This window comes from Halichondria panicea, chromosome 1 (assembly GCF_963675165.1).
Source record: "Halichondria panicea chromosome 1, odHalPani1.1, whole genome shotgun sequence".
NCBI classification, from domain to species: Eukaryota; Metazoa; Porifera; class Demospongiae; order Suberitida; family Halichondriidae; genus Halichondria; species Halichondria panicea.
In genome coordinates, this window is record NC_087377.1 from 12122956 (window position 1) to 12136720 (window position 13765).

The 13765-nt window shown below is 37.2% G+C and overlaps 1 protein-coding gene and 1 long non-coding RNA gene across 5 annotated transcripts; both read right to left on the reverse strand.

Moving 5' to 3' along the window:
- Positions 1-2895: 2895 nt before the first annotated feature.
- Positions 2896-6682, reverse strand: LOC135350640 (uncharacterized). 4 transcript variants are annotated; one of them, XR_010399222.1, is made up of 4 exons: positions 3864-6682; positions 3676-3810; positions 3557-3590; positions 2896-3462 (listed from the first exon to the last, which is right to left on the reverse strand). It is a non-coding gene; the product is annotated as an uncharacterized LOC135350640 (long non-coding RNA). The 4 variants fall into 4 exon arrangements; XR_010399223.1 differs by having other exon boundaries at positions 3676-5217; positions 5276-6680; XR_010399220.1 differs by having other exon boundaries at positions 3676-6530; positions 6595-6650.
- A 4295-nt stretch (positions 6683-10977) lies between these two features.
- Positions 10978-13057, reverse strand: LOC135348260 (L-dopachrome tautomerase-like). The gene has a single exon (XM_064546444.1). It carries the CDS (start codon positions 12982-12984, stop codon positions 11170-11172), a length of 1815 nt encoding a protein of 604 aa, XP_064402514.1. The 5' UTR covers positions 12985-13057; the 3' UTR covers positions 10978-11169.
- Positions 13058-13765: the final 708 nt, after the last annotated feature.

Consider the following 13765-nt stretch of genomic DNA (forward strand, 5'->3'; position numbering starts at 1 on the left):
GGTGGAGCCTTAGTCTGATAACAGCTAGATTAAAGGGGTAACATATATATTGCACCAGAGGATTGAGGCTATAATTATAGAAACTTCTCTTGTATAATTATAGATGACTATACTGACGTAGTTTTTGGTGTTGGTGGACACAAAATGTTATTTTAAGGATAGGTCAAACTGTTTTTTAGCAAATTTTACTCAGAATCAGAAATACAAATCGACTGCCATTCATCATAATATAAGACTACTATGCACTCGTAACACCAGGCAGAGTACAGGTGAAGGCAACAGTGTCACCAGGACAGGCCCGGCCACAGTGGAGGTGGATGTCAAAGTGGCTGAATGAAATTTGTCATATCTAAGCAAACATTTCCTACAATTAATCTGGACAAGGGTGACCACATCTCATCATCACACACAATTACATTGCTGTATAAGCTAGTGATTACTTACCACAAGCAGAAAAACCGTATTTGAGTAATTAATTACTGAACCAACAAACTAGACTATACACTTAACGTGTTTACTGCATGTTGACGCTAACCACTGGCACTGTTATTGCACTAGCTGTTATTACCCTGTTATGATTTTAATCTTGTACAACTATCAACAATGACTTTTTTGCAAGGTCACAATAGGGTCATTCCATATCAATTCAACGAAATTTTAATTTTTGGAAATGTTATTGTAGAAACGTTCAGATTGAGAGATAAACTATAACCTACTATCATAAACCAGAGGGTTCGACATGCGTGCACTAATACTATACAAATGCTATACATGTAGTGCATTGGCCTGGATGTTATCACTTGACTGCAATTGTATAGTGATATGTGCAGTCACGCATTTCGGACCTCTTCTGACCATAAACAGACAATCCATATTCCTATATCCCAGAAAAGGGACAACAATTCAACTATAGACATCAACAATTATGGGGTGCCGGTTGTTTCAAAATGCTAATTTTATCCACTTAATATGCAGAAGTACACTGACTTATGCAGAAGTACACTGACTTATACACAAAGTGCACTGACTTATACAAGTACACTGACTTATGCAGAAGTGCACTGACATATTAGGCCTGGAAAATATCAAGAGGTTAATTGTCGACAAAGCATATACCTTCAGAATAATTATAGAACACTCATTGAATTACCAACTACAAAAGAGAGAACTCATGCATGCATAGTTGCATGGGTTAGGACAACATGTGAAGTGAATAGATCTAAATTTCCCAGCTATGTTTAGATCATGGTACACACTCAGAGTCACTGGCTCAAAGAAAAGAGCTCGTAAAATAGTAGCACCTTCATCATAATCAGCGAGTACCCTCAATGAATGAAAACACACCTTCATAAGATCAGCAATGATCACCCTCACTGGCAGAAAATATACCCTCATAAGATTAGAAAGCAACCTCATTGGTAGAAAATTGACACCGTCCCTCATTGCAATATTGCAATCACCCTAATTTTGACCCTAATATCACACCATAATTTTATATCCCGTTTGGAATGGCTCTTAGCTGAAGCTTTTATCTTCCCTAAGCTTAGAAAACATAGAAGGCAGAACAATTAAGTGAAGACTGAGGCTATATAAAGCTTTGTCAAGCTTGTCAAGGTCAGATATTTTTGTGTGGTTTTGAAAACACACCTTCATAAGATCAGCAATGATCATGCACCCTCACTGACAAAAAATACATGATGGTGGATCAAGTGAAGAGTGTGAGTAGAGGACTTGGTGCTACCACCATCAGCTCAAACAGAGGGATCGATAATAACACTATATAAACCTGTTTAATACGAAAAATTTAATATGGCTGTATACACGTATAACTATACTTCTCTGCACAGGAGCAATCCATGCAACAGTGCTCCTCTTGGCTAGTATACTAACAAACGAGACTGGACAGTGTGAGGTAAGGGCTTAAATCCTCTTTTTGTCTTTGGTTTCTTTTTAATCTTGTCCTATACTCATAGAACTGGAGTGTATATCTGCTCGTTTGAGCGTTGTTTAGAGGCATCAAGAGAATCTACGTTTCTCAGCAAGATTTAACTGAGTAATAAATAGGGGCCTAAATCAGAGAGGTCCAGCAGCCTGCTAAACCTTCTTGAAAAGAAATTTGGAGCATTCAATCATCCTGAAGTTTGCCTGGGTCACTATAATCGTGCTGCAGCACAACCGGCAACTCCCCTAGGCCTTGTGAAGCACCTTCCTATGTGTAATACTCCACTCAGGGAATTTTCTATGTTAATTATTGGTTTATTAAATATTTTTACCGACCACAAATACATGAAAATTTGACGCATGCGCAGACTACTAGTACCAGGCCTAGTTGTGTTCGCCTAACCGTTATAAAAGCGAAAAACTCGGCCTGGGGGATCGAGGCTAGTGCAGAGCTATTATAACTACTATAGCAACACTCCATGGACAAGTTTTTCTACGCACTCAGTGACTACTCTATAGAAACCTACAGAAACTCTTACTTGACACACACACACACACACAACTGTATATCTCGCTTACGCATGCGCACTGCATGGGTTTTTCACTTACTAAATTCCTCAGTTGTACGTCTATGCTATAGTCAGAGCCCCAATATAATTAGTTCGTGTTGACAAGATCCAATATTTATTATTTTTATTTATAGCTTTTCCACATTAATACCAAATTATTGCAGCCTATCCCTTGATTAACTGCATAGATCACATCCACTGTTTCCATTATTTGTTTATTTAGTTTCTATTACTTGAATATATACAAGTGCGTAATTACCTCAATGACATTTAAGTGCCAAGTTTTCTGCTGATTGTTTTACAAATGTTTTCCCTTGCAGTAATCAATTATAATTATGGTAGTTGCTTTTCACCATCTACTTCCACTAAACAACATATATAATCATTGCTTTGTATATTGATAAAAAATGAAACCAGAAAGCATGCAATGCATGTATAAATTTGCAATACTGAATAACACATTACAATGTTAGTACCTACAATTATTGGGAATTGTCTTGTAATGATCTACTGACTTAAAGGATCCACGTAGTCGTACTCGTGTAGTAGTTCACATCCCCCTATCTGACCCACAACACCTGTTAGCTGACCATACGACTGGTTAGACTTCAGCAATATCTGCTTCTGCTCAATATTTATTAGCTCAGGATGCTCACTCTTTCTCTTTGCTTTCGGTTTCACTTTGATTTTGCTGTACTGGTGACTCAATGATAAATCTTTTTGGCTGTTGCATTCTGGAGTAGCATATGTTGAGCAAGCAGTCGTAATACTCTTGTCTGTGTGCCCGTAAGACTTGTTAGCTTTCAACTCAACTTCTATCATATCCGAGACATTGCCTTTGACTTTTGCTAGATCAACCTCATCGTACAAAACACTGTTGGAATGCTGACCTGATTTACTTTGTTTGGGAAGTGTGGAGGGTGAACTTTTTCTGCTAGGTGTTGTAACTATGCTGTTGAGGAAAGCCTTGTGATTTAATTATATTCAAATGACCAACATTGTATGAAAGAAGTAAATCTTTATATAATGTATCACATGGGGCTTACCAAGTATCTTTGTTTTCAAATCGCAATGTGAATTCTGAACAACACATGTACAAAGTGTAGTGTTCAAGACAAAGTTGCAACATGATATTTAATGAAGCTTTAATGAAAGTGAAACTTACTACGATGGTTGTACACTCCGTGTCCAATAAAGCTCCAAATAGTAATCAAAATTGTTATTCCCAAACATGAAATGACTAACATTGTATCAAGCATACTGTCGTGAAGTGTCATCCTAACTGGACTGCATTGTGTACCTATGGGGAATTTTTAAGAATAACTTTACTAGTACTTAATGAACATTGTTTACCATAGAAAATGATCCCAAAGACAAATAGTGAAGAAATGCAAATGAAAAGCAGTACGAGTAGGATCACCATAGAAACAACAAGAGATTTCTTTCTAGAGACAAATACCTTCACCTTACAAAAAGCTACATTTCCAATTTTCAAAGCTATTATTTTTAGTTAATGGTAACTCACCTCCTATAAGTAGTAATAAGAAATGAATGACCATCAAGAAAAGGTACAGTGAAGTTGTGCTAAGAATGGCAGTTGATTTAAACTCAACAGGGATTCCATCTATTTACAACACTATAGTTATATAGAGGCATTATTGACTGAAAACTTGAACCTAACCTGTAACAGACATATTTTGTTTGATAAGTAAATTTTTGTTTGCCTTCACTGAAAACGCAAATGTGTGGCCTGTACCAGGACTTGAATGTGGAATTTTCAACATTCCCGTGCTATTAATAGGAGGCTGATTACTCAGTGTTGTGTGTTGTATAGTACAAGTAGAGTCGTTTTGAATGACTGCACAACTGACTGAATAGAGACAGTTAGTTGAATTAACTTGAGTACGAAAGTAATCTTCACTTTTGAGTCCTATAGAATTAATAACTGCACTATAAGAAAGCACGATGTAATATATTCATGTCTCACCTATTACGTATACAGATGCGTACATTTTTGTATTAATCCTAGACGATCTAGTAGTAAACAAACTCAGTTCAATGTTGTGCTCTCCCATAATGGTTCTTATGGAGGAAAATCTGGCTTCGCAGAACAGACCAACACAAGTTTTCATAATTTTGACCTCATCTGATCCATTAATTGTCACGGTGTACATGAGAATTGAAGAGCATATCAGCTAAAGAGGTTCCATAGCAATTTGTAAATTTTATTACACTAAAACTTACTAAATTCCTTATTATAGTTGTACTTTTACGCTAGTCAAAACACCAAACTGGTAGATGGCAATAATTATCGTATTGACAGGATCCCAGACTATAATATCAGATACCAGTATCCTCATATAGGTAACGATATCGCCACATGTTATGCTAGTAATGTTCTGCTTTTCTAGCGCCAACAGATCAACCGTTAGTATGGATGACCAATTTGCCATGTATGACTCAGGACAGCGAGAAATAGTGACCAATTGAACGCTCAAGAATGCAGGATTTTTTTTATTAGTGATGTTGCTAGGAAAAGTTTGTGGAGAAGCATCCACGAGGAATTTGAAGATGTTCACATATTCGGTAGAGTTAGGGCTGCTGTAACGCCAACGTAATCCTTCAAGATCCACTCCTTCACAGATCAGCTTCACCCTAGCCCTCTCCGAGCAAGCCTCACTTTTAACATTTAGGTATGCTTCTGCTGCTGTACCACATTTAATACGTGCGGTAAATAAACTAGCTGGCTGCACAAATCTACTCACCTTCAACAAAAAGAACAGTAGAAATTACTAAGAGAGAAGTAAAAAACATTGTCATGGCAGTAGATTTTGCTTAAGAATGTTGATAGAATTTGGACTTATTATTAAGGTTATATATTTATATAGGCCGTATAGCAAGAATGGCTTTGTTATTTGTTGCCTCTAAAATAATTATGCCAACATTACTAATACTTCATGCATATGCTGAGTATAGATCGATGTAATTTATAGATCATGTCCAATGAAACAGCAATGGACGTGTACAGTCTTAATTCGCAGCAGATCAACAAATTAAACGGTATACGAGTATGCTCGAGATAATTACTTTTATGCTCAAGTTAACAGCCTATATATTATTCTTTTCACATTGACTATAATTATTTTTCCTCCAAAGCACAACATAGACCGGTCTATTAGACCCCATGTCCTTGCACATATTAACATCAAACTATAAATAATAGCCACATGACTCTATCTAGAACACCAAGGAGATACTTAACGACCCGCAAGTATTTCCAAAACCTGCCTGCCTGTTATTCTCATAATTGTTATAATTGTATGTGCTTATTATGCTCAAAATTATGCCAACATAATCTACCAACCCCTCTATTAAGTTAAAATTGCTAGGATTGGCTGAAAGAAACACCAAAAAGCGCAGAGCGAGAGCATATAACTTATATAGCCCTGACACATTAAATTTGGTCGTAACATGAAATGCAAAAATATGAAGATAGCAATTATTATTCAGTCATTATAGTATTACACATAATTATTCAATTACAACTCATAAGCAGATTTCAACAAAAAGTATTGTCTCTTTATCCATAAGTGATTTTGAATTACCCAAAAAACACCCTATACTAATGAAATAGCTAGGGAACTTTTGAGGAAGCTGATGTAACAGGAATTCCAATCTGCGGCTTTCAGTTAAGGAAGGAGATAATGCAATCTCAGTACTTCCCAAAAACCTAACTGCAGTCACATGACTCCCAGCCTCTAGCGTGACAGAGATAAGTAATGGGCATGTGACATCCGCTTAGATCGGTACTGCCAAATGATAGTAATATCTTCGCGTAGGATCTGACGCATTATCTAGATCACAATCATCTATACGATCACACAGTTAAAAGTTAAATTGAGTTACTCACCTTTTCTCATGGCTATGCAAGCAATTATTACAGCAACGATTACGACAGTAAAAACCACTGCAATTAATTACAATAAGGGCGACCCCCCAGCCTGCATGGTAGCCTAGTGCCTATATAATTATAGTATACACAATATAAAATTAGCATATTTATCAAGATGAAGACATTACTTACTAGCTTGAGCACTGAAACTGATACAGTCAACAACTTGGAGACTGTTATTGACTAGCCTCGATTCAAGGCCGATTAAAATCGGCCTTGAATCGAGGCTAGTTATTGACCAGCGGAGAGAGCTCAAAGTAGTACATTGCATCAGCACTAAGTTCTGGTATGCTAAATGGTTTGAATAATAGGCACTGTGAAATTGAGTTGCACATGCGCAGTAGCTCAGAACATGCCCACATTTTACATGGCAGTAAATCACAGATTGGTCCAATCAATGTTGAAACCACATTTTGTGTGCTAAAGTTTATTATTTCGCTGTTGAAATTAAAAAGTAATGACTTACTCCCATTTTTTAGTGCTATATAATTTATAGGTTTTTTATTTCACTGCGTTGAATAATTTGAATAATAGCTAGGTGAAAAATGTGTGACCACCTTATAGGTCTCCTGAGAGTATATAGACCACCCTCAACACCATCCGCCATGCATGCATGCACGCACATAATTATAGTATCTGAGGAAGAAGGAGAGGGGACTAAAACAGACATTGGTTCCACCTCAATACTTCAGTCAAGTTTGAGACAAACAGCGGGTAAAGATCCACTACACAATAAACATCAACTGAGACAGAGGATTATAGCTCTGATAAAGGGTCATACAATCTACAACCATTATAATTGATGGACATACTACCGTATAGCGGGTAATTTTCGGGGGACAAAATATTCGTGGTTCAGCAATATTGAGACATTTCGTGGATAATATTTTCGTGGTTGCTGCTTGGATAAAGGTTAGGTAAAGGTAGGCAAGGTCGCTTCATTCGTGGGTAAAATATTCGTGGTCAGACCTCCAACCACGAAAACCACGAATATTTTGCCCCACAAAAATTACCAGCTATACGGTATTACCACATCGTTGGTATAGCAGTGTGGTCAGGTGTAGTTGTCTCCTCTGGGGGAGGTGGACCAGGACTCTCTCATAACCACGGAGGCTGAAATATGCACAATTGAAAGGGAAAGGAGTTAGGACAGAAAATGATATGTCTCATGGTTAATACAGCTAGGGGAACCTGAGTCGATTCCAAGATTTTGTATTGGTGTATTGCTACCTAAAATCAAGGCTAAAGAACCTCTAGATTGCATGTAAGAAAGAGGTGCATGGTTGATGCATAATGATATTTTGGAGGCTTGGGTTATCTGCATGGCTGTATGATAATAGTGACCGCAAGAGTCAAATTAATGTTATAGAACCTCAGGAGATTGCATGCTACTGTCATTATAGGTAAATAAACATAATTATAAATACACTCTGGACAAGGGGAGTGTCTGGAATCAAAGATGTCATCATTTGGTTTTAAGTTACCTGGGAAATTGTCATTTCTGTTGCACTGTATAAGCCTTCTACTATAAAAACAATTTGAAACTATTTAATTATACAGGGAATACCCATGCACCACAGTGGCATAGGAAGCAATTTCTCAATGAGGGGGCTCTATAGTGTCTTAAATGGAAAAAAGTACGGCTATCTACCACACACACTTATTGTGTATATAATAATTATACATCAGTCTCTTATAATAACTTGTATTTGTTGTTATGGTACATGACTTATAATTATAGGTAACAGTTTTGGAGTGTATAATTATTGCAATAGTATATAATTATATGCTAGTAGTTGAATGTACAATAAATGTATTATATGCACTATTGAGAGGCTCCATATATATACGTACTATGACAGGAGCGACTATATAGTCCTGCTTTTCCTGTTCTACTCAATTAATTTACTTTGCTAAAATCATCTTTTAATTGGTTATTAAGCATAGGAAAGATTTGTGCGGGACATCTGCAGAGCTGACCTGCTCCTGAATTACAATCATTATGATAATTCTGGACAAAAGAAGCAATCTATACACTGTAAAAAAAAAAGTGCGGTGAGCACACTAAAACCGTCGCATATAGCACACTTTTTCAAAAAAGCGTGCTATATGCGACGGTTTTAGTGTGTCCACCGCACTTTTTTTCAATCATTTTTTACAGTGTAGCAATTACATAGAAAGGAGGAACTAAATCTCGTGAATGTCCTTATACTCCCCTCCAGCATTGAAAAAATGAATGTGTGGTTGTCACGCAAGTATAATGTGGCAATATCAGGCAAACAGCTGGGAATTTGTGTGAAAAGCACACCCCACTTTTAGTGTTGGCTTGAAGTGTTTACAGCCAGATGATGATCGAGACTAAAACCACCATTAGTTGAAATGTTATTACAGAAACCTTATCACTTAAACAGAAACTATAGCCCTAACTACCACAAACAGACAAGGTATCTTCTTATAATAACTATCCGGCCCTTAGAGTGACAACAACTGCATGTATAATAGACATCAACATTTCATTGCACTATATATAATTATAGTGACCATACAATGTTTGCATGTGCACTGTGGAGAACTTACGGATATGTACTGATAGAACTGCATATTTATACTTTTTGTGAATGTTCTAGAATAGTGATGTATTGCCGGTTTTTGTGAATGTTCTAGAGAATGTTCTAGATTTACCATGTGTTGTTGTGCAATACCCGGATATAGTTATTGTTTTTGTAAGTGGGTGTGTTTATTGCTGTGATAAATTATTGAGAACTTGACAATTAGCGCAAGCAGGCGCTGACATGCACATACAGTAAGTTAAATATAATACTGGAAACTTCCTATAGAGCTACAAACCAACCTCATCACTAACACTTGTAGCACAAAAATGTTACATGGAGCTAAGACAAAGTAGGTGACCTTTTACCCACCTCATTTTGTCTACCGCATGCACTCATCAGTCTAGAGAAATACCTTTATCACACACACCCTAATTCACACACAATTAAGCATCCCTATTATCAAGGAATATTTGGCACAGGCCTATATATATATAGTCACATGCATAGACTAGGTGAGTGCAAGCTGATTGAACAGTATACATTCACGGAGTTCATGGTATATAAGTCTTGTTCGAAACCAAATTTGGGCAAACCAAATCCATGATAATTATTTCCGCAGAAATAATGCATGTGTTAGTATAGTGGGATAATATGTATAGGGAGTCTTTTACATGGTTTCTACACAGTCTCACTAAATCCTAGTCCATAAAATTAATAGAGTCCATGCAGGAACAGCTCGGAGGTGTCTCTTGAGCATGCACTCTCCTATTCAGTGATTTGAAACTGTTTATACATGCAGAGAAAATACATAATAATTATTTTAGAGCAGAAAAATGTCATAATCTACATTGCTTACACATCTAGCTAGCTGTCAATGGAGTACCACATGGCTTTGCACGATTCTGCTAGCTCCTAACAAGTAAAATGTTATCGTGAAACACAGATCGATGTCAAAACAGCTAAACCATGAGATTGTCTAGTCAGCAATGCAATTAACCTTCTAACCGTCGAGACTAAAATCCTTAGGGTTCAGTTTAGACTTGGTGCATAGGTACACTATACTGCATGTTTTTCACCCATTATGCTGTTCTTTTATTATATGCTTTTGAAAGTGACAGCAAAAATTTGAAACTGACCCCAATAATTATGATTTTGAAAGTGACATTACGTTCAGTAATTTCACCTTTATTGGATACAATTGTTGTAACATTACACTAGACAGCTGACTGTGTATAATTATAACTAGATATTGGCTTGACGATCTGAAAACAAGTTACTAAACTAGATCAGATCCCTCATCAGGCATGTATATAATTATAAGGACCTGCTACTGTACAGTAAGTCTGTAAGACATCATGTTTGCAGTGCTGTTGAACAAAGTGCCCATTGTAATTCTCAAATTATGGCATCAAAATTGATTATGCTCGACTGTCCCTATTATGCTCAAAACGGCTATATACATGCAGTGGACTCGGGACTATAATGACATTGCATAAACCTCAATATTCAGTGAGTGACGTAAAACCATGTTCACTGGAAACCACTGATGACGAACTGCCAGTTTCAGTATCTGCCGATGACAAACTGTCAGTTTTCCAAGATGGGAATTGTCTGACGTTCCTTTTGTGACTGTCTGCAACACCTCTCCTTTCAATGCACATCGTGTTACTGATCGCAATTGCACGGCGACACTAGATTTACTAATAAATTTAACATCTATACAATAGCAATTATGGTCACTGTGTCGTGTGGGGATCATGCCCCTGAGTATCCGACTGGTTGGTGAGTGTCTCGTCCATTATCTATAATTATATACTCTACATCTATCATTGGTAGAATATGTTTATACCTTTGCCATGCATATACTGTCACAGCCCAGCAGATGGAGTTAATGTTAGTTGGGATCTATAGCTTTATTATGTTTTTTTTTAATCAGTTCAGTTATGTGTTCAAGTTGCAAATATTCAAGGTGTGTGATCAATAAAACTCAAAGGGCTCTAGCTAGGGATCAATGACAAATTTACAGAACTAGATCTATACGTACAGCAAAAGAGACTATAGCTGGCTATTCTATTGTAAGAACAAGTCATTGTTAAACTTTTTATTTGGGTTTGGGTTTTCAGTTCAGCACATAATTATAAAAAGTTGCCTTTCGCTAATCTTCGAGTACCAACGTGAGGAAGGCAATGAGCAGGAACAGTAGCAAGCTGGCATTAATTCTCTTGGAACTTGAGCCCGAAGGAGGCCTCAGAGTAGGCCTCACTGTTGGCTCAATTGCCGAGCATACCCTCATATCTTCGCTCGAAAGCAAGCAATTTTGCCGATACATTCCAGTATTGGTCGTCAAATCAAATTCAAATCGATTGCATTGAGTAGGGCTATCACTGCTATGAGCAGTACATATACGGCATTCTCGGATATTTTCTTTAGTATAGGTACAGTCTGGTATATCTGGTTTGTCATTCAGAGTGGCTACAATAAGAGTATCGTACATATACCCCCAGTTCTCACTTGTACTATATTGCTGATTCGGTGTTATAAGAGGAAAAAATGGTACCATGTAGTCATTCAAATTATGTCCAATATGACCCCCACTGTCAGGTACGTATGGAGGTATTTCACCAGATGGAAAGCCGCGTTGCATCCAACTTTCAAGGATTCGATCAATGTTGCTATGATGCAAGCTAAATACAGGATCATTTACAGCAGATGGTGGAACGCTCATGTGCCCATTTATCCAATCATGAACATTATTATGTAATCGTTGAGAACCTGACAATACCTGAGGTCCAACACACAAGTCAGAATTCGAAGTTGAGCATATCAAACTCCAACCTTCCAGTCTACTTCTAAAACTATCTCGTGGACTGTCCTGACGATACTTGCCTTCAGCATTTGATTTATCATATTCTGGGGCAGCTATCGCTATTTCAATCTCACGTACATTCGGTAGATATGTTTCAGCATTTCCTCTCTGAAGCCGATTACCATACCTTAAATCAGCGTTCGGGTTACAAGGAACCCAAAATGCCATACAATAACTCGAATTGTCATCCTCCCAATAAGCAATTGTGTTATCAACAGTCTTCTGTCTATATGTGATATCGCAAACCGTGTTCCAATTTAATCCACCTTCAATATCTTGTATTATTCCATGTGTTGATGACAATTTTCCAAAATATCGCTTATCAAATACCGAAAGGTCATTGTCCTCCCACTTCCAGTACGGTAAGCCAAAACTAGTATTGTCTAGCACTCTTTGAAGTGCTCTTTCCAAAATCAGCAGATATGTTCTGTGCCAGACTAGAAAATTTGGCCCAGAATGTGCAAAGTCAACATTTATACCGCCATTAAGTGTTTGACATGACTTCGAGGCATCTCGGGACACGTAGTTGTGTATGTAGACAAGGAAATCATACGTAGAAACATCTTGCAGTGTAACTGTGCCAGATACAGTTAGTGGCTCTTCAATAACAACACTCCAATAACCCATTTCACTCTTTAGCATGAGCATACCATTCTTAACGTTTTGCTTTTCAGAATCCGATAGACTGCCAAAACTTCTTCTTTGAACGACTTGTTTTTTCGTTCCACAATTTTCTCCTGACCAGCCAAACGCACATTCATTGCAATCGACTCCATAGAATTTCCCCGAGCAAATACAAACATTTTCAAACACCATCGTCGGCCAAAGATATCTGCTATCAATCCTATTTCCTTTTTCCGAAACATTGGATGTATTTTTTAGAACTGCGACAATTTCTGGATCAGCATCAACAGATTGACGCTCTGCGTTTGATTTAACGTTCACACAATCTCCTCTACCATTACAGTTGTTCGGACAACATACTTTACTCTGGAGGTTTTCTGGAGTGTTGCAAACTGCCGGAAACTGTGCAAAAGTGCACCTTAGAAGGCACAACAAAATAATTAGTGCCCAAAGCACTTGAAGGGGGCTTAGAGATGCCATTTGCCTCCTATAGCACTTACTCTAGTTATAATAAATGTAACACTTTTGTCTAACTATATATGCAAGCTTATGTGTAATGAATATTCTTACCAAAAGTTGAATGGGTGTGGTGTGGTGATGACTCAATAGCTTAATTGCATGTATACCACGGTATACATTTCGCACATTGCATATGCATACAAATGCACTATTGATTGCTGTAAAAAAATGGGTTGAAATAACCATTTTTGGTTTACCTGAATTGCAAAATTGCACACAAAATGCAATTCAGGTAACCAAAAATGGGTCGTTTCAACCCATTTTTTTTACAGTATATAATAATTATTATTATAATCAGTTTACTCAAATCTATATAATTATTTTTATTACAGTTAGAAATGTATTTAGAAGGTAAGAAACCAATAAATTGTATCTTATGAATGTCATTATAATTATGTGTGAGTTACTCCCCCATTCACAGGCCAATAAATATACACTGTGTATGCTCAGATAATTGTGAATTGTTTAGGTTTCCTATACATTGTATATCCTCAAGACAATTTAACAGTAGATGTGGAAATAGGAGAGCAGCCTAGGGTTGGTGTAGGGCTCCAGACACAAGAGATGTATTCCACTATTAAGTTAAGTGTGTGGTTAATTAAAGCGGGATTGGTTTGTGGTTAGCAGCTGTGATGCCATCAAAACGGTAGAAAATAGTAGAATGTGCCAGTAGTTTTTGGGTGTTATCTCAACAGAGAATGTTCTTGGCATCAAAATGTAGTCCGTTTATAAGCTAACTAAA

Excerpts from the sequence above, each read along its gene's own strand:
- LOC135348260 (XM_064546444.1), bottom strand. The coding sequence starts at position 12,984 with ATGGCATCTCTAAGCCCCCTTCAAGTGCTTTGGGCACTAATTATTTTG.